This window comes from Oncorhynchus mykiss, chromosome 9 (assembly GCF_057628025.1).
Source record: "Oncorhynchus mykiss isolate SJ-2025 chromosome 9, ASM5762802v1, whole genome shotgun sequence".
Classification (NCBI taxonomy): Eukaryota; Metazoa; Chordata; class Actinopteri; order Salmoniformes; family Salmonidae; genus Oncorhynchus; species Oncorhynchus mykiss.
Window position 1 is genome coordinate 42,357,120 of NC_143030.1, and position 21,518 is coordinate 42,378,637.

The 21,518-nt window shown below is 42.1% G+C and overlaps 1 protein-coding gene across 4 annotated transcripts; it reads left to right on the plus strand.

The window, feature by feature from the left end:
• Positions 1–14,743: 14,743 nt before the first annotated feature.
• On the plus strand, positions 14,744–21,064 carry LOC110531997 (transcription cofactor vestigial-like protein 4). Of its 4 annotated transcripts, none has more exons than XM_021615561.3 (6): positions 14,744–15,170; positions 15,628–15,782; positions 16,466–16,649; positions 16,989–17,214; positions 17,305–17,416; positions 17,584–21,064. In XM_021615561.3, exons 2-6 carry the CDS (start codon positions 15,701–15,703, stop codon positions 17,787–17,789), a joined length of 810 nt encoding a protein of 269 aa, XP_021471236.1. In that variant the 5' UTR covers positions 14,744–15,170; positions 15,628–15,700; the 3' UTR covers positions 17,790–21,064. The 4 variants fall into 4 exon arrangements, with proteins under 4 accessions (XP_021471236.1, XP_090040362.1, XP_021471235.1 ...); XM_090184236.1 differs by having other exon boundaries at positions 14,907–15,170; positions 16,484–16,649; XM_021615560.3 differs by having other exon boundaries at positions 15,075–15,349.
• Positions 21,065–21,518: the final 454 nt, after the last annotated feature.

Sequence of the window (21,518 nt, forward strand, 5' to 3'; positions counted from 1 at the left end):
CGTGACATGCCCCACCCCTTGCAGATTCAAGCCCTCGATGGACGCCCCATTTGTTCCGGCCAGGTGGAATATCAGACTAAGCCCATTCTACTGCAGGTTGGGGTGAATCACTCATCATGGCTCTTGAGAACCCCCTTATCCTAGGGTACCCCTGGCTAGCGCTAAATAACCCACAGGACACCTACTAGACTGGGGTAAGAAATGCCAGACTAAATGTCTAAGACCCCCGCCCAGAGCCCCACCGTGTCCCCCTGCATCCATTGAAGACCAAGATTTCTCCGCTCTCCCTCCCAAATTCTTTGACCTCCGGAAGGCCACAGCAAGAGGCAAGCCGACACCCTACCTCCTTATTGTCCATACGACTGTGCCATAGAACTTCTACCCGGAGCCACACCTCCCCGGGGCCGTCTTTTTTCCCTCTCAATCCCTGAAGCTGCAGTCATGGACAATTACATCCGGGAATCACTGGAGGCAGGTTTCATTTGCTCCTCAACATCCCCAGCTGGTGCAGGTTTCTTCTTTGTGGGAGATAAGGATGGAGGACTGCATCCCTGTATCGACTACCGTTGGCTGAACAGGATCACGATGAAGAACTGTTACCTATCCCTGATGTTCGCCGCCTTCGAGCTGGCCCAGGGGGCCCAATTCTTCACCAAACTGGACCTCCGCAACACTTACAATCTGGTGACAATCAGGGAGGGAAATGCATGGAAAACTGTCTTTAACACCCCCTAGTGGCCACTATGAGTATTTAGTCATGCAATTCGGATTATCGAACTCCCCGGAGTCTTCCAAGTATTGGTCAATGACACTCTGGGGGATATGTTAAATCGGTTCGTCTTTTTTACCTTGACGACGTCCTGATCGTCTCCAAGACCCTTCCGGAACACATCCACCACGTCCTGAGACGCCTCCTGCAGAGTCAACTATACGTCAAGATTGAGAAGTGTGAGTTCCATGCATCCCAAGTCGAATCTGTCCGTAGACTTTATCACAGCGTTACCTTCAGGCTTACCACTACCCTGATGGTCATTGATCGGTTCTCCAAGGCAGCCCATTTCATTGCCTTACACAAGTTTCCCTCAGCGAAGGAGACAACTGATCTTATGATTACCCATGTCTTTCGACTACACTGACTTCCCCAGGACATTCTCTCAGATCATTGGCCCCAGTTCGTCGCACGGTATTGGAAAGCCTTCTGCTCCCTGTTGGGGACGTTGGTGAGTCTCTCCTCGGGGTTCCACCCACAGTCGATTGGGCAAACGGAGTGGGCCAACCAGGAATTGGAGAAGTTCCTCCGCTGTCTCATCTCCACAGAGGCCAGAAATTGGAGCAAATTCCTCGTCTGGGCGGAGTATGCTCACAACACACTGCCGATCTTGTCCACCGGACTGTCGCCGTTCGAGTATCAGTTCGGGTTTGCCTCGTTTCCTGAACAAGAGGCCGAAGCAGGGGTGCCATTAGCCGAGGTGTTCATTCGACGATGTCGCCGCACCTGGATCAGAGTGCAATCCTCCTTGCTCTGCTCATCTGCCCAACTCCAACACCATGCAAACCGGCACCAAAGGCCTCTTCAGCTCCCCCGACCGGGTCAACGAGTGTGGCTGTTCACTCGTGATCTTCCTTTAAAAGTGGACTCGTGGAAGCTCGCTCCACGCTACATAAGACCATTCAAGATCATGAGTTGCATCAACCCAGTCACCTATGAGGTTCTGTTCATCCTTCCATGTCTCCCGTCTCAAGCTGGTAAGGACCAGTCCCTTCTCTCCCCCACACCTGCTCCTCTGCCCCCTCGACTTGTTGATGGTCACCTGGCCTACACTGTCTGATGTCTGTTGGATGCTCGTTGGGTCCGAGGCACCCTGCAGTACCTTGTGGACTGAGAGGGCTACGGCCCTGAGGAGCGGGCGTGGGTGCCTGCCCGGGACATCCTGAATACGGGACTCGTTTGGGACTTCAACCAACAATGTGGAGGTCTCCCTGGCTCCGCGGCTGGAGCTGCTTCTAGAAGGGGGGTACTGTCATGGTCCCACCTGTCACCAGAGGGTGGCAGAGACTGCCCTAGAGACATTAACAACACTCAGGTGCAGTACTACACCTGCACCTGTCGACGACACAAGTTGTTCTGCTTCCATGAGCACATCCAATGCTAGCATCAGTAATTCTTTGTCCATGCTAGCACTGACAGTTGTGAATCTGATGCAGCCGAAGAGCTACTGCCCCCTTACCCGAGAAAGCACCGAACAACGGATAGGGACGTTGGACAGTCGAAGAGGCGCAAGCAAATATGATGAGAACTACATTGATTTGGGGTTCACTTATATTGGGAGTAGTACCTTAGCCAAAGTGTGTTATGTGTGCAAAAGTAGTATCGCACAACTCCATGAAACCTTTAATCTTGCGCAGACATTTAGAAACTAAACATGACAATTTGAAAAATTAGCCACAGTGGTTTTTGGAGCAAGAATTAAGACAACCTTTGAGTAATAAGACATGTATAAAAGCAACATATACCGTCAATAAGAAGGGGCTAGAAGCGTCTTATACGGTGAGCTACTGAGTGTCTAGGACAGGCAAGCCCCATACTATTGTGGAGGACTTAAGTCTTCCTGCTGCAGCCGATATGACTGGGACAATGCTGGGGGAAAAGGCCCAAAAAACTATACAGACAATGCCTTTATCAAACAACACTGTTTCTCGATGCATCAACTGGATGATTGGAACACTGTGGACAATTGACATGGCAGGAGATGTTTTGAAACAATTACTGGTTTGCATACACGATAGTGAATTCTATGCGTTACAGTTGGATGAGTCAACAGACGTAGCGGGCCTAGCACAGCTACTTTTATATGTCCGTTGGGGGGTCAATTAAGGAAGACATTTGGTAGCAGGATTACAAGATTGTTATATTTATGCACCAAATGGTTGTTTTATGAAATAGAGTAAGGTTCTTAGGACGCTCTCTCCCCCTTTCTGAGTTAACTGAGGAGTCTTTTGAAGCTTGGGCTGGAAACTGTTAAAGAGATGGTTTCCACTCTAGTTTCCTGCAGTTAGTCTGGACGTATGGTCAAGGGAAATGGGTTTTGCTAGAGAAAGCTTGAGCTGGCAATGGCTTGATGATAAAAACCTAAAGTTGACATTTCATAGACAAGATGTGGTGTGTGTGACCCGAGATAGAGATAGCCTGGAAGAGTTTAGAACAATGCCTCATTGTCTCATCTTCCTGGCATCTGGGAAACTAAGTCGGGTTGATAACCAAGGTTGCTTATGGGAGTTGGAGGCAGTCTGACTAAGCATTTTTAGGTCCTATATAAAGTCTGTTTCTTCATTATTAGTTAAGCACCTGGCAACACACTTCAGAGTGTGGGGTCGACGGTTTCATTATTGCAATAATTAATCAATTTTAAATAAAGATGATTGTTTGAAGAAATGACAAAGTCTCTCTCAGTACTGAATTTCCATGATAGACATCCACTTCTGCAAACCACTGGAAACCAGGACAACAGGAGAGGATATTTTTAAAGTACGGGACAGTTTTGCGAAATCAAATGGACTTTGGTGGTCAAGATGTGTTGGTATCTGTACTGATGATGCAAAGCCATGACAGGGAGACATCCGGGAGTGGTAACCCGCGTGCAAGCAGTTTTTCCCGAAACGACTTGGTTACACTGCAGCATCCACCGAGAGACTCTTGCTGCCAAGAGAATGCCTGACAGCTTGAAAGACGTTTTGGGCACTACAGTGAAAATGATTAACTTTGTTAAAGCAAGGCCCCTGAACTCTCATGAATTTTCTGCATTATGCAATGATATGGGTAGCGACCATGTAATGCTTTTACAAAATACAGAAGTGCGCTAGTTATCAAGGGGCAAAGTATTGACATGTTTTTTTGAATTGAGACTCGAGCTTAAAGCTTTCTTCACTGACCATCATTTTCACTTATCTGACTGCTTGCATGATGACGAGTTTCTCACAAGACTGGCCTATCTAGGTGACGTTTTTTCTCACCTGAAGGATCTAGGAATACAGGGACGCTCCGCAACTATAGTCAATGTGTGGGACAAAACTGAGGCTATGATTAAGAAGTTCGAGCTCTTCTCTGTCTGCATTAACAAGAACAACACACAGGTCTTTCCAACATTATATGATTTTTTTGTGTGCAAATGAACTCAAGCTTACGGACAATGTCAAATGTGATATAGCGAAGCACCTGAGTGAGCTGGGTGCGCAAACGGACCACACAAACAACTGGATTTGTTATCCCTTTTGTGACGCTCGTCGTTGGAATGAGGTGAGGACAAAAGCGTGGTAAGTGTTCATTATATATTTATTAAACCGAGAACACTAAACAAAATAACAAAGGAGAAACAAAACGAAACAGTTCTGAAAGGTGACATACACATAACAGAAAATAATCACCCACAACTCAAAGGTGAAACCAGGCTACCTAAGTATGATTCTCAATCAGAGACAACTAAAGACACCTGCCTCTGATTGAGAACCATACCAGGCCAAACACAGAAATACCAAATCATAGAAAACGCACATAGACTGCCCACCCCAACTCACGCCCCGACCATACTAAGACAAAGACAAAACAAAGGAATTAAGGTCAGAACGTGACACCTTTCATGCCCTGTCTCCAGTCCACTTCCCTGAACAAGGGAGCCTCATCGAAATTGCAACAAGCGGTTCTGTGACAAAGTCACTGCCAGATTTCTGGATAGGGCTGCGCTCAGAGTATCCTGCCTTTTAAATCGCGCTGTTAAGACACTGATGACCTTTGCCACCACGTACCTATGTGAGAGTAGATTCTCGGCCCTCACTAGCATGAAAACTAAATGCAGGCACAGACTGTGTGTGGAAAATTATTTAAGACTGAGACTCTCTCCGATACAACCCAACAAGCACACCATTCACATTAACCTGTGGTGAGTTATTCACAATTTTTGATGAACAAATAAGGTTTTATATGTAAAATGGCTAAATAAAGAGCAAAATGATTGATTATTATAATATTATTATTTGTGCCCTGGTTCTATAAGAGCTCTCTGTCACTTCCCACGAGCTGGGTTGTGACAAAAACTCACTCATTCTTATGTCTAATAAATGTATCGTATAGTGTGTGTGTGGCAGGCTTACAATGGTGGCAAAAAACAACCTTTGAGAATGCTCTGACCCTGGTGCTAGAGAGGGTATGCAGCTGGAGGTTGAATTTTTGAAGGGATAAGGGACTATCAAAAGTTTGGGAACCACTGATCTACACTATACGTGCGTGTTTTGTCACATAAACTGAAATTAGGCAAACTATTAGAATTTTAGCAACCATGAAATGATGGAGCGATTTCTGTATAGTGCAACTTCAACAACTCATTAACAACTGCATGTGTAATGCTAATGCTCAAAATAAGCTGCAATCATCTTCTACTCAAATATGGCTGCACTGTGCCTATAGATGCACAGTAGCACGTGTTAATGCTAATGCTAAATAAACATTATTATTATACATTGTTTTTTGTCTCCTCATGATCCATAAATCAGATTGACTCCAGATTTGGAATATAGACTCAATGAATTAGCCTCTAATCATTTTGAGAATGATTAGTTGCTGCATTCAAAGTCGGCCACGCGACACCACAAGATGGAACCATATTATAGCAGGGCTACAAGAACTGAACCGATGGTCATGGGGCCTTACTTATTAATGAACAAAAATATAAAGGCCATGGATTTGATTTTAGAGTGTTGGTCCCATGTTTCATGAGCTGAAATAAAAGATCCCCGAAATGTTCCACAAGAAGGTTATTTCACTCAAATTTTGTAAAGAAATTTGTTTACTTCCCTGTTAGTGAGCGTTTCTCCTTTGCCAAGATAATCCTTCCACCTGACAGGTGTGCAAGATCAAGAAGCTGATTAAACAGCATGATAATTACACAAGTGCACCTTGTGCCGGGGATAATAAAAGGCCACTCAAAATGTGCATTGTTGTCACACAACACAATGCCACAATTCTCAAGTTTTGAGGGACCGTGCAATTGGCATGCTGACTGCAGGAATGTCCACCAGAGCTGTTGCCTGATAATTGAATGTTAATTTCTCTACCATAAGCTAGCTCCATTGTCATTTTAGAGAATTTGGTAGTATGTCCAACCTGCCTCACAACCACAGCCCAGGACCTCCACTTCTGGCTTTTTCACCTGCAGGATCATCTGAGACCAGCCACCCAGACATCTGATGAAACTGAGGAGTATTTCTGTCTGTAATAAATCCCTTTTGTGGGGGAAAATGAATTCTGATTTGCTGGGCCCGGTTCCAAAGCCAATGCCCTCCCAGGCCCATCCATGGCTGCACCCCTGCCCAGTCATGTGAAATCCATAGATTAGGGCCTAATGCATTTATTTCAATTGACAGATTTCCTTATATGAACTGTAACTCAGTAAAATCATTGAAATTGTTGCATTTATATTTTTGTTCAGTTATATACAGTACAAGTCAAAAGTTTGGACACTCCTACTCAATCAAGTTTTATTTTCATTTTTACTATGTTCTACATTGTAGAAAAGTAGTAAAGATATCAAAACTATGAAATAACATATAGAATCAAGTAGTAAAAAATTGTTAAACAAATCAAAATGTATTTTGGAATTTAGATTCTCCAAAGTAGCCACAGCACACTTTTGGCATTCTCTCAACCAGCTTCACCTTGAATGCTTTTCCAACAGTCTTGAAGGAGTTCCCACATATGCGGTGCACTTGATGGCTGCTTTTCCTTCATTCTGCGGTCCAACTCATCCCAAATCATCTCAATTGGTTTGAGGTTGGGTGATTGTGGAGGCCAGGTCATCTGATGCAGCACTCCATCACTCTCCTTCTTGGTCAAATAGCCCTTACGCAGCCTAGAGGTGTGTTCTGAGTCATTGTACAGTTGAAAACAAATGATAGTCCCACTAAGCGCAAACCATATGGCATATCGTTGCAGAATGTTGTGGTAGCCATGCTGGTTAAGTGTGCCTTAAACGCTAAATAAATCACTGACAGTGTCACCAGAAATGCACACCCACACCATCACACCTCCTCCTCCATGCTTCACGGTGGGAACCACACATGCGGAGATCATCCATTCACCTACTCTGCATCTCACAAAGACACGGCAGTTGGAACCACAAATACTTGAACTCTGTGAAGCATTTTTTAAAGCTGCAATATCTGAGGCTGGTAACTCTAATGAACTTATCCTCTGCAGCAGAGGTAACTCTGGCTCTTCCTTTCCTGTGGTGGTCCTCATGAGAGCAGCTTCATCATAGCGCTGGATGGTTTTTGGGTCTACACTTGAAGAAATGTTCAAAGATATTAACATTTTCCTGTTTGATTGACCTTCATCTCTTAAAAAGTTATGATGGACTGTCGCTTCTCTTTGCTTATTTGAGCTGTTCTTGCCATAATATGGACTTGGTCTTTTACCAAATAGGGCTGTCTTCTTTATACCACCCCTATCATGTCACAACACAACTAATTGGCTCAAACAAATTAAGAAGGAAAGAAATTCCACAAATACCCTTTTAACAAGGCACACCTGTTAATTGAAGTGCATTCCAGGTGACTACCTCATGAAGCTGGTTGAGAGAATGCCAAGAGTGTGCAACGCTGTCATCAAGGCAAAGGGTGGCTACTTTGAAGATTCGCAAATATAAAATACATTTAGATTTGTATAACACTTTCATAATTAATACACGATTCCAAATGTGTCTTTTCATAGCTGTGATGTCTTCACTATTATTGTACAATGTAGAAAATAGTACAAATAAAGTAAAATCCTTGAATGAGTAGGTGTGTCCAAATCTTTTGACTGGCACTGCATGTCCTTAGAAGCTGTGTGTCACACCCTGATCTGTTTCACGTGTCTTTGTGATTGTCTCCACCCCACTCCAGGTGTCGCCCATCTTCCCCTGTGTATTTATACCTGAGTTCTCTGTTTGTCTGTTGCCAGTTTGTCTTGTTTGTCAAGTCAAGTGTTTTTGTTCTCAGCGCCTGCTTTTCCCAGTCTCTCTTTATCTTGCCCTCCTGGTTTTGACCCTTGCCTGTCCTGACTCTGAGCCCGTCTGCCTGACCACCCTGCCTGCCACTGAGCCTGGCTGCCGACCTGTACCTTTACCCCACCTATGGTTTACTGACGTCTGCAGTCTATTGCCTGCCCCTGTTGGATTATTAAACCATTGTTAATTCAACGTTGTCTACATCTGAGTTTCACCTTCATACCTGATACTGTTTGAATATAAAGTCACTGCAACCTTAGATGGCTGCACCAGACCAGTTGGTGGCACTATAGATGTCATTGGCACCAATGGCACAATAAGATACTATAGCAATAACTATTGATCAAGTAGACTTTGTCTCATGCAAATTATTGTTAGATTTAAATTATGCAGACAAACAATGTGAAATATCGGGATTAGTATATCTGTGTCAATAAATAGTGTTGCCCTATTATGTGGTCTGACTGTTGTGAGAAGTGAATATTTTATTAAGGAAAATGAGAAACCAGAAGTCCTGCTGCTCGTGCAGTCAGCATATACAGTGCATTCGGAAAGTATTCAGACCCCTTGACTTTTTCCTAATTTTGTTACTTTACAGCCTTATTCTAAAATGTATTACATTGTTTTCCCGCTTCATCAATCTACACACAATAGCCCATAACGACAAAGTATGAACTCGTTTTTAGAAAGTTTTCTACATTTCTTAAAAATAAAAAGTTTTCAGACCCTTTACTCAGTACTTTGTTGAAGCACCTTTTGCAGTGATTACAGCCTCAAGTCTTCTTGGGTATGATGCTACAAGCTTGGCACACCTGTATTTGGGGAATTTTTAACCTTATTCTCTGAAGATCCTCTCAAGCTCTGCCAGGTTGAATGGGGAGTGTCACTGCACACTATTTTCAGGTCTCTCCGGAGATGTTTGATTGGATTCCAGTCCCCCTCTGGCTTGGCCACTCAAGGACATTCAGAGACTTGTCCCAAGGCCACTCCTGCATTGTCTTGGCTGTGTGCTTAGGGTCGTTGTCCTGTTGGAAGGTGAACCTTCACCCCAGTCTGAGGTCCTGAGTGCTCTGGAGCAGGTGTTCATCAAGGATCTATCTGTACATTGCTCCGTTCATCTTTCCCTGAATCCTGACTAGTCTCCCAGTCCCTGCCTCTGAAAAACATCCTCACAGCATTATGCTGCTACTATCATGCTTCACCGTAGGGATGGTGCTAGGTTTCATCCAGACGTGACGCTTGGCATTCAGGCCAAAGAGTTCAATCTTGGTTTCATCAGACCAGATGGTCAGACTCCTTTCGGCGGGCTGTAATGTGACTTTGGCTTCCGTCTGGCCACTCTACCATAAAGGCCTGATTGGTGGAGTGTTGCAGAGATGGTTGTCCTTCTGGAATGTTCTCTAATCTCCACAGGGGAACTCTGGAGCTCTGTGAGAGTGACCATCGGGTTTTTGTTCACCTCCCTGACCAAGCACTTTCTCCCCCAATTGCTCAGTTTGGCTGACCTGCCAGCTTAAGAAAAAGTATTGGTGGAGGCTTCTTAATAATGATGGAGGCTTCTGTGTTCTTGGGGACCTTCAATGCTGCAGAATTTTTTTGGTACCCTTCTCCAGATCTGTGCCTCGACACAATCCTGTCTCGGAGCTCTACGGACAATTCCTTCGACATCATGGCTTGCTTTTTGCTCTGAAATTCACTGTTAACCGTGGGACCTCATATAGACAGGTGTGTGCCTTTCCAAATCATGTCCAATCAATTGATTTTACAACAGGTGGACACCAATCAAGTTGTAGAAACATCTCAAGGATGATCAATGGAAACAGGATGCACCTGAGCTCAATTTCGAGTCTCATAGCAAAGGGTCTGAATAGTTATGTAAATAAGGTATTTCAGTTTTTTATATACATTTGCAAACATTTCTAAAAACCTAGTTTCACTTTGTTTTATTTCATCAATTTTAGAAAAAGATTGGTTTGTAAAAAAAAATTGAAAAAGTCAAGGAGTCTGAATATGTCTTTAGAAAGTCTTCACACCCCCTGCACTTTTTCCACATTTTGGTGTGTTACAAAGTGGAATTAAAAATGAGTTAATAGTTTAAAAAAAAACTACAATCTACACACAATACGCTGTAACATCAAAATGGAAGAAAAATTCTAACATTTGTAAAAAATTTAAATAAAAAGAAACACTAATATACTTTGATTAAATAAGTATTCCACCTCCTGAGTCAATACATGTTAGAATCACCTATGGCAGCAATTACAGCTGTGATTCTTTCTGGGTATCTAAGAGCTTTCCACACCATTTGCCCCTTGTTATTTTCAAAATTATTCAAGCTCTGTCAAATTTGTTGTTCATCATTGCTAGACAACCATTCTCAGGTCTTGCCATAAATTTTCAAGCAGATTTACGTAAAAACTGCAATTTGTCCACTCAGGAACATTCACTGTCTTCTTGTTAAGCAACTCCAGTGTAGATTTGACCTTGTGTTTTAGGTTATTGTCCTGCAGAAAGGGGAAATCATCTCCCAGTGTCTGGTGAAAGCAGACTGAACCAGATTTTTCTATAGGATTTTGCCTGTGCTTAGCTACATTGTGTTTCTTTTTTATCCTGGAATAGCTCCACAGTCCTTAACGATTACAAGTATACCCATAACTTGATGCAGCCACCACTATGCTTGCAAATATGGAGAGTGGTACTCAGTAATGTGTTGTATTGGATTTGCACCAAACCTAACACTTTGTATTCAGGACAAAAAGTGTATTGCTTTGCAACATTTTTTGCATTATTACTTTAGTGCCTTGTTGCAAACAGGATGCACATGTTGTTATATTTCTATTCTGTACAAGCTTTCTTCTTTTCACTCTGTCAATTAGGTTGTGTAACTACAATGTTGTTGATCCATCCTCAGTTTTCTCACAAACAGCAGAGGTAACTCTGGTGAACTCATGGTGAACTCTCTGATTGGTTTCCTTCCTCTCTGATAACTGAGTAAGGAAGGACAACTTTATCTTTGTAGTGGCTGGGTGTATTGATACACCATCCAAAGGGTAATTAATAACTTCACCATGCTCAAAGGGATATTCAATGTCTGCTTTTTTATTTGTACCCATCTACCAAATGGCTCTCTTTTTTGGAAGGCATTGCAAAACCTCCCTGATCTTTGAGGTTAAATCTGTGTTTGAAATTCCCTACTCGACTGAGGGATCTTACAGATATTTGTCACGCCCTGATCTGTTTCACCTGTCCTTGTGATTGTCTTCACCCCCCTCCAGGTGTCACCCATCTTCCCCATTATCCCCTGTGTATTTATACCTGTGTTCTCTGTTTGTCTGTTGCCAGTTCATTTTGTTCTTCAAATCTACCAGTTGTTTTCCACCTGCTCCTGTCTTGCCTATTGTGCCTGTTTTCTGTTTTTCACAGTTTTGACCATTCCTGCCTGCCCTGACCCTAAGCCTGCCTGCCGTCCTATACTTTTGCCCCACTACTCTGGATTACCGACCTCTGCCTGACCTGACCCTGAGCCTGCCTGCTGTCCTGTACCTTTGCCCCACTACTCTGGATTATCAACCCCTGCCTGACTTGACCTGTCGTTTGCCTGCCCCTGTTGCTGTAATAAACAATGTTACTTCCACACAGTCTGCATTTGGGTCTTACCTTCAAACCTGATACATACATGTGTATATTTTTTTCACCATTATTTAACCAGGTAGGCCAGTTGAGAGGAAGTTCTCATTTACAACTGCGACCTGGCCAAGAAAAAGCAAAACACTCCGACACAAACAACACAGAGTTACACATGGAATAAACAAACGTACAGTCAATGACACAATAGAAAAGTATATGTACAGTGTGTGCAAATGAAGCAAGATTAGGGAGGTAAGGCAATAAATAGGCCGTAGTGGCGAAATAATCACAATTTAGCAATTAAACACTGATAGATGTGCAGAAGATGAATGTGCAAGTAGAGATACTGGGGTGCAAAGGAGCAAAAAAATAAATATATATGGGGGTAGTATATGGTGACCAAATGGATGGCAGTGTGATAGACTGCATCCAATTTGCTAAGTAGAGGGTTGGAGGCTATTTTGTAAATTACATTGCTGAAGGCAAGGATCGGTAGGATAGTCAGTTTTACAAGGGTATGTTTGGCAGCATGAGTGAAGGATGCTTTGTTGTGAAATAGGAAGCTGATTCTAGATTTAATTTGGGAGTGGAGATGCTTAATGTGAGTCTGGAAGGAGAGTTTACAGTCTAACCAGACACCTAGGTATTTGTAGTTGTCCACATATTCTAAGTCAGAACCGTCCAGAGTAGTGATGCTAGACGGGCAGGTAGGTGTGGGCAGCGATCGGTTGAAGAGCATGCATTTAGTTTTACTTGCATTTAAGAGCAGTTGGAGGCAACGGAAGGAAAGTTGTATGGCATTGAAGCTCATCTGGAGTACAGAGATGAGGTAGTCATTCAAAAATCATGTCAAGCACTATTATTGTACACAGAGTGAGTCCACGCACATTATTATGTGACTTGTTAAGTACATTCTTACTCCTGAACTTATTTAGGCTTGCCATAGCAAAGGGGTTGAATGCTTATTGACTCAAGACATTTCAGCTTTTCATTTTTTTAAATAAATGTTTTACATTTTTGAAAAACATAAATCCCACTTTGACATTATGGGGTAGTGTATGTAGGCCAGTGAATAAGAAAAAAAATAGTAATACATTTTCAATCAGGCTGTAACACAACAAAATGGGGAAAAAGTCAAGGGGTGTGAATACTTTCTGAAGGTACTATATTTATAAATATTCATATTTATATAAAAACTCAGCACAACTAGGGTCTATTTTTCTCCACTTCCTGTCTGACTGATGTGCCCAAAGTAAACTCCCTGTTACTCAGGCCCAGAAGCCAGATATGCATATAATTGGTACCAGTGGATAGAAAACACTTTGAGGTTTGTAGAAATGTTAAAATAATGTCTGAGACTATAACACAATTGATATGGTAGCCAAAAATCCAAAGAAAAACCAATCTGATTTTTTTGGGGGGAGAGCCCACGCTCTTTCAATGGAAAGCTATGGGTCCGATGCAATTCCAGCTCCCAGATTGCAATTCCTGTGCCTTCCAATAGATGTCAACAGTCTTTGTTCAAGATTTCAGGCTTGTTTCTTCCCAAATGAGGAAGAATTTAGAGTTTTGGTACAGGGAGTCAGAGTTGGAAATAAGTCTGGTGGCGCGCGACGAAGAGGACGCACACTTGCTAGTTTAGCTTTTCTATTGAACATACTTCTTTCCGTATGAAATATTATAGTTTAATTACATTTTAGGGTACCTGAGGATTATATAGAAAGGTATTTTGACCTGTTTTAACAAAGTTTAGCGGTAGCTTTTTAGATTCCTTTCTATGCATGTTGAATGAGTGGATTACTCAAATCGATGGTGCCAACTAAACAGAATTGTTGGGATATAAAGGATTTTATGAACGATTTTATCTAACAAAACGACCATGCTGGGTAGCTGGGACCCTTGGGATTGCAAATCAGAGGACGATTTTCAAAAAGTAAGTGAATATTTAATCGCTATTTGGGATTTCACGAAGCCTGTGCTGGTTGAAAAATATCTTGATGTGGGGCACCGTCATCGAACAATAGCATGCTTTCGCTGTAAAGCCTATTGTAAATCGAACAATGCAGTTAGATTAACAAGAATTTAAGCCTTTAACCGATACAAGACACTTGTATGTACCTAGATGTTTAATATTCATAATTTATATGATTATTTATTTTAATTGCACGCCCTTCAACTTCACCGGAAGTTGCCGGCAGGTGTCCCGTTGACAGGACGCCTAGCCCTAATGACTTTAAGAATGATTACCTGCTGCATCCAACCTACAGCACTAAACTTCACTTGCGTCATCCTTGTGGTATTGAGAGCTATATTTATTTGATTTTTGCAAAAAAGTAGTGTGTAGATCGCAGTAGTTAGTTACACCACTACATGCCAAAAAAAAGTGATTAACTATTGAAAACACTACCAACATTTTTATTCAGTTCAACTACAACCAAGCTACTGCAAAATGTAGTTAAATTACTATTTGAACTACATGTAGACTACTACTACCAACACTGCAGAAAGCTCTTCGAGGCCCCCCAAGGGTCAAAACTCAAAAATACTAGGCTTATTGAATAATCTGAATGCCACAACTAAACCAATCTCTCAGAAAAAAGTTATTATATTCTATGTGCTTCAAGTGTCGTTGAAGATTTTTACAAATTTCATGCATGTCAAAGTCCTCCATCTGTATTGGTACTTTCAAAACAACTGGGAATTCAGAAAAAAATGAGGTTAAATTATGTCAGTGATCTTTTGGTCAGAATGTCGGAGCTCTAGAAAGATGCCCGTTCCTGACTTGGAATTCCGAGTTGGATGACCGTTCAAAAATATTTTTCCCAGTCGGAGATACTTTCCCCCCCGAGTTCCCTGTTGTCTTGCAAGCTCTGAAGTCGGAAGTCTGAGATTTTTGTGTTCAGGGTTCAAAACAACTGAAAATCTATGACTCCCAACTTCAGTGGGGGTTGGGAATTGGGAACTCTGAAAAAAAAACAAGATCCGACTGGTGATCAACTCAGAATTCCAAGTGGAAAACTTTGCCATCTTTCTAGAGCTCTGACTTTCTGACTTGAAGATCACTGACATAATTGAACCTTGTTTTTTTCTGAATTCCCAGTTGTTTTAAAAGCACCATAAATTGAGTGGGTCATGGGAGAGAAGATATGATGTGTGTAAACTGTAGGGGTACCCATGGTGTCAGCACCAGAAAGGCAGGTTGAGGTTTGCTGGTGTCCTATGCCAGTTGTCCTATGCTGAGGCAGTGAAGAGATTAGTAGGGTAAAATGGGTCCAGGTGAGTAAGGCCGAGGCCAATAGAGAGTGATGGGAATAACATGCTTCATTCAATAAGGTTGTTTTTTCCGCATTCATACAACAGAAAAGTAGGATGATACTAGTAAACTGATGCACAGCCAACACCGTAGGTGGCGGCATTCACCTATAACATTTGTTTGCGGTGCCCCATAATACAAAAGAAGAAGGAGAGCTGCAATGAATCATCGGACTTAGTTGGCTCGCTAGCTAGGTAGGTTAGCAAAGCAGCCACACTGTTTAGCTAAGCTGGAATGTGGCGCAACGTCCCTTGTCTGAACTGTGTTTGTGAAACATTTTGAATAGCGACGATGAACTGATTTTCGTCAAGTTGATCCACAGCTCGTTTTGACTATCGGTCATTTGATCTGGACCTCTTTACTCGAACGAAGTGTAAGTTTAAATCTTAGCTAGGTAGCTAACCAGCGTAGCTACAGTAGCTAATCAGCTTACAGTTTAGTTAGCTAGTTAACCAGCGTTGCTAGAGATGTAATTAGTTAGCCTTGCCAGCTAACGTGTCCAATGTTTACAGTCAAAGTGGGCCATTTGACAGGGACACACTGATTAGCTAACGTTCGTTGTCAGAGGTTGCTAAACTATTAGCTAACTAGCTAGGTACCTATAATGTTATTTAACGTTCGCTAACTAATGTTATATTTCTTATATTCTAGGACGGACCTTAACTAGTTTTAACCAGCTGCTATTTTGCTAACTTTGATGTTAGCAAGTAGCCTGTACGCGTAAATGCTTTACACGAGAATGGACCTGTTGAACTATCAGTTCCTGGACAAAATGAACAACAATATCGGGAGACTACACTACGAAGGTAAGGGAGAATAATTTACTATTTTTCCATACGTGTGTTATTGGCGTAACAAGCTAGTACTAGTTGTTCACTAACTAGCTAGCCCTCGTAGTTCACATAGCTGGCTAGCTATGTGCCTTATTATTATGTTTTAATCATTGACAAACCAACCGTGGGAAACGTTAGCTAACACAATTTTAATGTATTGATCAATTACACCGTGCCACTTTTTTAACCACTCATTGTGGCTCCAGTCATTGTGGCTGCAAGGATTGACATAAAAAGTAACGCTAAACCTCTGTGTAACCTTTTTATTTAACTAGACAAGTCAGTTAAGAACACATTCTTATTGACAATTACGGGCTACTGTGGGTTAACGGCCATGTTCAGGGGCTGAAGGCCATATTTTGTTTTGTTTTAACCTTGTCAGCTCGGATTCGATCCAGCAACCTTTCGGTTACTGGCCCAATGCTCTAACCACTAGGCACCTGCCGCCCCACCTCTAACATTAGTCCCCACTTTTCAGGTAGTCAGAGCAGGTAACTAGATCACGGGGGGGGGGGGGGGGGGGGGGGGGAGGGAGGGAGGATGGCGGCTCAAACCACCTCCTATTGTTACTGATTTAGTTTAAAAACGTTCTAAATTATTGAGACATGATCACCCTGGTTTACATGAAATGTATAAACGGGGACTGTTCTCTACAGCTGAATCTTCTCTTACAGGTGAGTCCAGGATTCCCTCGCTGCCCTCTGCAATGACCAACATGAGGACCGGTCCTCCCCCCATCTGCCCCAGCAAAAGGAAGTATGGCGAGGAGCAAGTGGATGACCGCATTGACTGTGACAATGACCACATGACCAAAATGAGCAGACTGTTTGCTGCTCAACTGTAAGTGCAATCTTACATACTTTTTGGATGTTTGTTTTATGACAATATTTAAATGTTACTTGTATCCAAACATTTATCGGCATGAATGGACTTAGATGTATCGATATCAGAGGAGGATTGCACACAGGAGTGTGCATGTGGTTAAATGTGTCATAAGTAAACACGGCTGGTTTTTGAACAATCTAGCACGGAATCCTCATTAAGCTACAGTCTGCATGGCCCAATCTCCTGACATCAAAGTGAGATTGATTTTGAAAGTGGCCTATGAATAGTCGGTGCAGTTGGTGGGCTATGTAAGGCAGTCCGGTGTAATCTGCCACTTGTCCGTCCTTTAACAAGGGGACGGCCTGCCGGTGGAGACAACCGCAGCGATCCTTGGAGCCTCGGACACAGCCCTGTGGAGCACATCACTTCCTCCTCCAATGGTCTCCATGACAACCACATGTATGCCTCCATCCCCTCCTATGGCTTGGACCAGCCCCTGGCTCTGACTAAAAACAGCCTGGAATCTGGACTGGGTGGCGCAGAGAGGCCTGCCATGCCTGGCCCTGTGGACAGACCACAGGTTATTCTGACAAATAAGAAATACTGTCATGCATTCATCAGTTGCGTCTTGCCTACAGTCTCTTAATTTGTGTGTATTTATCTCTTATAGAATCGTCCCTCTGTGATCACCTGTGCTCCTGCAAGCAATCGCAATTGCTACCGGTCTCACTGCCACAAGTCTCACAGTCCCAGCCCACCCATCGATCAGAGGAAGGCCAATGGTAAATCTTTAGCACCACATTACCTTACTGGTAAATCTCTGTGCATAAATTGGACATCTGCACCATTGTTACCATACCACACTTGGAATTTAGACTTTTCTCAATACTCATAAATAGCTTTACTCAATTCAGGAGCTGTAATACTCACCTCTATTCTGTAATCCCAGCTAACACTGCCGTCGACCCTGTGATCGAAGAGCACTTCCGCCGCAGCCTGGGGAAGAACTACAAGGAGCCCGAGCCCATCTCCAACTCTGTGTCCATCACAGGCTCTGTGGATGACCACTTTGCCAAGGCCTTGGGGAAGACCTGGCTCCAGATCAAGGCCAAGGGGCCAGGGGGAGGCCCCCACAGTCCAGAGGCCAACTCCTGAGAGATGGGCTGAGCCTCCCTCATTGTTGAGTGGTGAAACACAATCACTCCTTTTGTCTGTGGCATCAGATAAGGGCACAGATTGACCTTCCTATACCATTCATTGTCAAGCTTGACATCCCTGAGCTCAGAACAACGGTGACAAACATGCTAAACAAGACGATCAGTTTGAATACTGTATTGTACACCAAGACTGTCTTTTTACGGACCTGGGGGGTGGCTTCTGCTCCTATTAAATGACTGACTCAGATCTGGGAGGATTTGATACATTTGTTCAGTTAGGGCAGTTTTGGATTGAGTCCAAGTGTGTAAATTCTTCCTTTTTGAAGGCAGAAATATCAATTTGAGGAGCCCTCTAGGACCAGTATTAGTCAGCCCTGATGTCATCTTTGAGTTCTTCTATTGATAATAACAATTTAAAAAAAAACATTTTAAAGACTTAACCCTGACAGAGATTCCCAAAACGATCAAATAATGTAAGCCTTTGAGAAGGTGTTCTGTCTTAACTCCCTCATGCCTTCTTTATTAGCCAAAGAACTCACCTGCCACTTCAAACAAAAAGCCATAGTCTGGTTAGCCCCTCTTCTGTCTCCATCATCCTGCCATCTCCTTTAACTCTCCACTCACCCTGTAACCCTGTGTTTGAGTGTGTTTTTACTTGGAAAGGAAGGCCGGCTCTGATTTGCACTATTATGTGTTAGATTGAGGTAGGGGTAACGGCATATCTGTTTCATTTGGAGCATACCATTTTTGGGGGGGATTATTAATACCTTCTTTTTTTTTACAATACTAACTGTGGTAACGCAATTAAGGCTCGGGCCTCCCTCCGGTCTGAATGTTTCTCTTTTTCTCTCCCACTATTCTGAACTGGACTCACTTTCTTATTTGTGGACTTTACATTTTGTTTTGATCCTTTTTGTTCTCCTAATACTCACTGTGGTTAATTTCATAGATACAGTTGGTAATAAGGATAGTATTCTGCTTACTGAGATGCATGTTTCAAATAGCTGGTATCTATTATAAGCCTTGTTATTCTATACTATTTACCATCAGAATTTATTTTTGTCAGTAACCGTTTTAGAAATATTCACTGCTGGTACAGTCGTACTAAATATATTTTTTTGTATCTGGTTTTCATTAGAATATATATCTATACACACGCATCCATCTACAAAACGCAGCCTCTGGCAAGGCTGTCTGGCTGCAGTATAATAGGCTCGATTGCATTGTTATTCTGTGGATGCTATGACTGAATACAGTAAACATTGAACATCTGTAGTCAACTCCTAGATGGAACAGTCCTATCTTCACCATGCCATTTAGTCATGATTTTATTTACTCTAATCTGTTTAGTTTCAGTTCAACTTCCATTTGAACTTTGAATGCTATCAAATTGACTAACTTTTGTTAGATTGACTAGTAATGAGGATTTCTACTCAACTCTTTATTTTTGAAAGTGTAGTAGTTTATTAACCCTAAAACCGAAAATGCTGGTGACTTCACACACATGTATCATGGCTGGCCTTGAACAAAACCCTTGCTCATGCTTGTCTTGAGACAATGGCATGAACATTCCACCATTACTACCCAACTCCATTTTATGTTTCAAGTAAGAGCTGGTAAGATTTGTGGATTGAGGATAGCTTCTCTTCAATTTGGGGTGTTTCCTTCGTGTAGCCTAAACTGTAAGGGAGTAAAAAAAAAACAGAACAGAATCCAGGGTAGTACCACTCTAGAACATCTAATGTACTGAAGGTGCGGGTTATACAGATTAATACAGTTGTATGACTTTTCTGAAATTATTTCCATTTCATTTAGTAAATCTTTGGGTTAACACTATGTTATAGTACGTTGACATTGTTTTAGTCACCTCTCAGCTCTTTGAGAATTATGTACTTGCATCCAATATTCTGCACACTGTTTAAGAATTACTACGAACTATTATATTCCGTTTTTCTTTAATTTGTAAAGACTATCATTGCGCGGCGCGTAAAGATCCTATACATTTTTAAAAACAACTTTATACTGTATATCCAGCCATTGGATATTCATTATACTCTAACGATGCATTTTTATCTATCTAAAAAGTAGATTTTTTTTTTTTCTCCAGAGTTGTCTGAGGTGTGATAAGTGCAGGAACACACTTGTCATTCTATGAATAAGGCTCTCTTGGCATAAAGGGGGCGGCAAGTAGCCTAGCAGTTAAGCGCATTGGGCCAGTAACCGAAAAGTCGCTGGTTCGAATCCCAGAGCCAACAAGGTCAAAAATCTGTATGTGCCCTTGAGCAAGGCACTTAACACTAATTGCTCCATCTAAATGTACACTGAATAAAATTATAAATGCAACATGGTAAGTGTTGGTCCCATGTTTCATGAGCTGAAATAAAAGATCCCGGACTTTCCATACGCAGAAAATTTATCTCGGATTTTTTACATCCCTGTTAGTGAGCATTTGTCCTTTGCCAAGATAATCCATCCACCTGACAGGTGTGCAATATCAAGAATATGTTTAAACAGCATGATCATTACACAGGTGCACCTTGTGCTGGGGACAAAAGGCTGCTCTAAAATGTGCTGTTTTGTCCCACAACACAATGCCACAGATGTCTCAAGTTTTGGGGGAGTGTGCAATTAGCAAGTTGACTGCAGGAATTTCCACCAGAGCTGTTGCCAGAGAATTTAATGTTAATTTAGAGAATTTGGTAGTATGTCCAACCGGCCTCACATCCGCAAACCACGTCTATGGCGTCATGTGGATGGTTTGCTGTCAATGTTGTGAACAGAGTGCCCCATGGTGACGGTGGGGTTATGGAATTGCCATGAAACCAGCCGCAAACTAGATTCATATCTGTATTCCCAGTCATGTAAAATCCATAGATTAGGGCCAAATTATGATTTCCTCATATCAAATGAAATTGTTGCATTTATATTTTTGTTCAGTATAAAGATAATGTCAGGGTGACATTACTGCTGCATGTTTTGAGTCTGTTTCTATACTGCAGTGGAACTGTAAGGGCTTATCACGAGTTGTCTCTCAGTGATATGTTGGGGTTTAATGTTCCAATGTTATTTAATTGGTATTCGACTGCTTGTGCCTCTAAACGACAAGTCACAGGAACTAGACTAACTGTGGCTTCACATGGGAAACTACATTGCCTTTTACTTTTTGTTAATGTTTTATTTACTTTATTTTTGTCTTATTTTTTTCAAAAGAAAATGTTGCTTTTTTTGTACTTGATTTCTCCTAAATAAACTTTCAAATGCTCTCTCAGTCCAGTATTTTAATGTTTTTTTGTTTTGTTTCATCAATATTTGTCGAACAATGTAATTCACCATTCAGACTTTGGGCAATTTTCACATTTTCACAACAGAACCCAGCCCATTGTCATGAAACCAGCCGCAAGCTAGGTTTCCATCCAATTGGCAAATATTTCATGTGAATTTTCTAAAGCTGGCAAAAAAACAATACGCACATTTTCCCACCATCAAATTGACTTGTTGCTGATTAAAGGCTTTGCGTAATGACGTAGTGCACATAAAGAAAACTTGCACTTAAATGGTCATGTACCAAAAAAAAAAAAAAAAAAGTCAAGTTAAATGGGTCATTTTCAACTCGACTGATGGGTTTTGTAAAAAAATGTGTGTGTGTGTATATATATATAGTGAATGTTCCCAGCTGGCAGATACAGTGAGGGTAGGCTTGCTTGCATGATGATTATTATTGACAAAA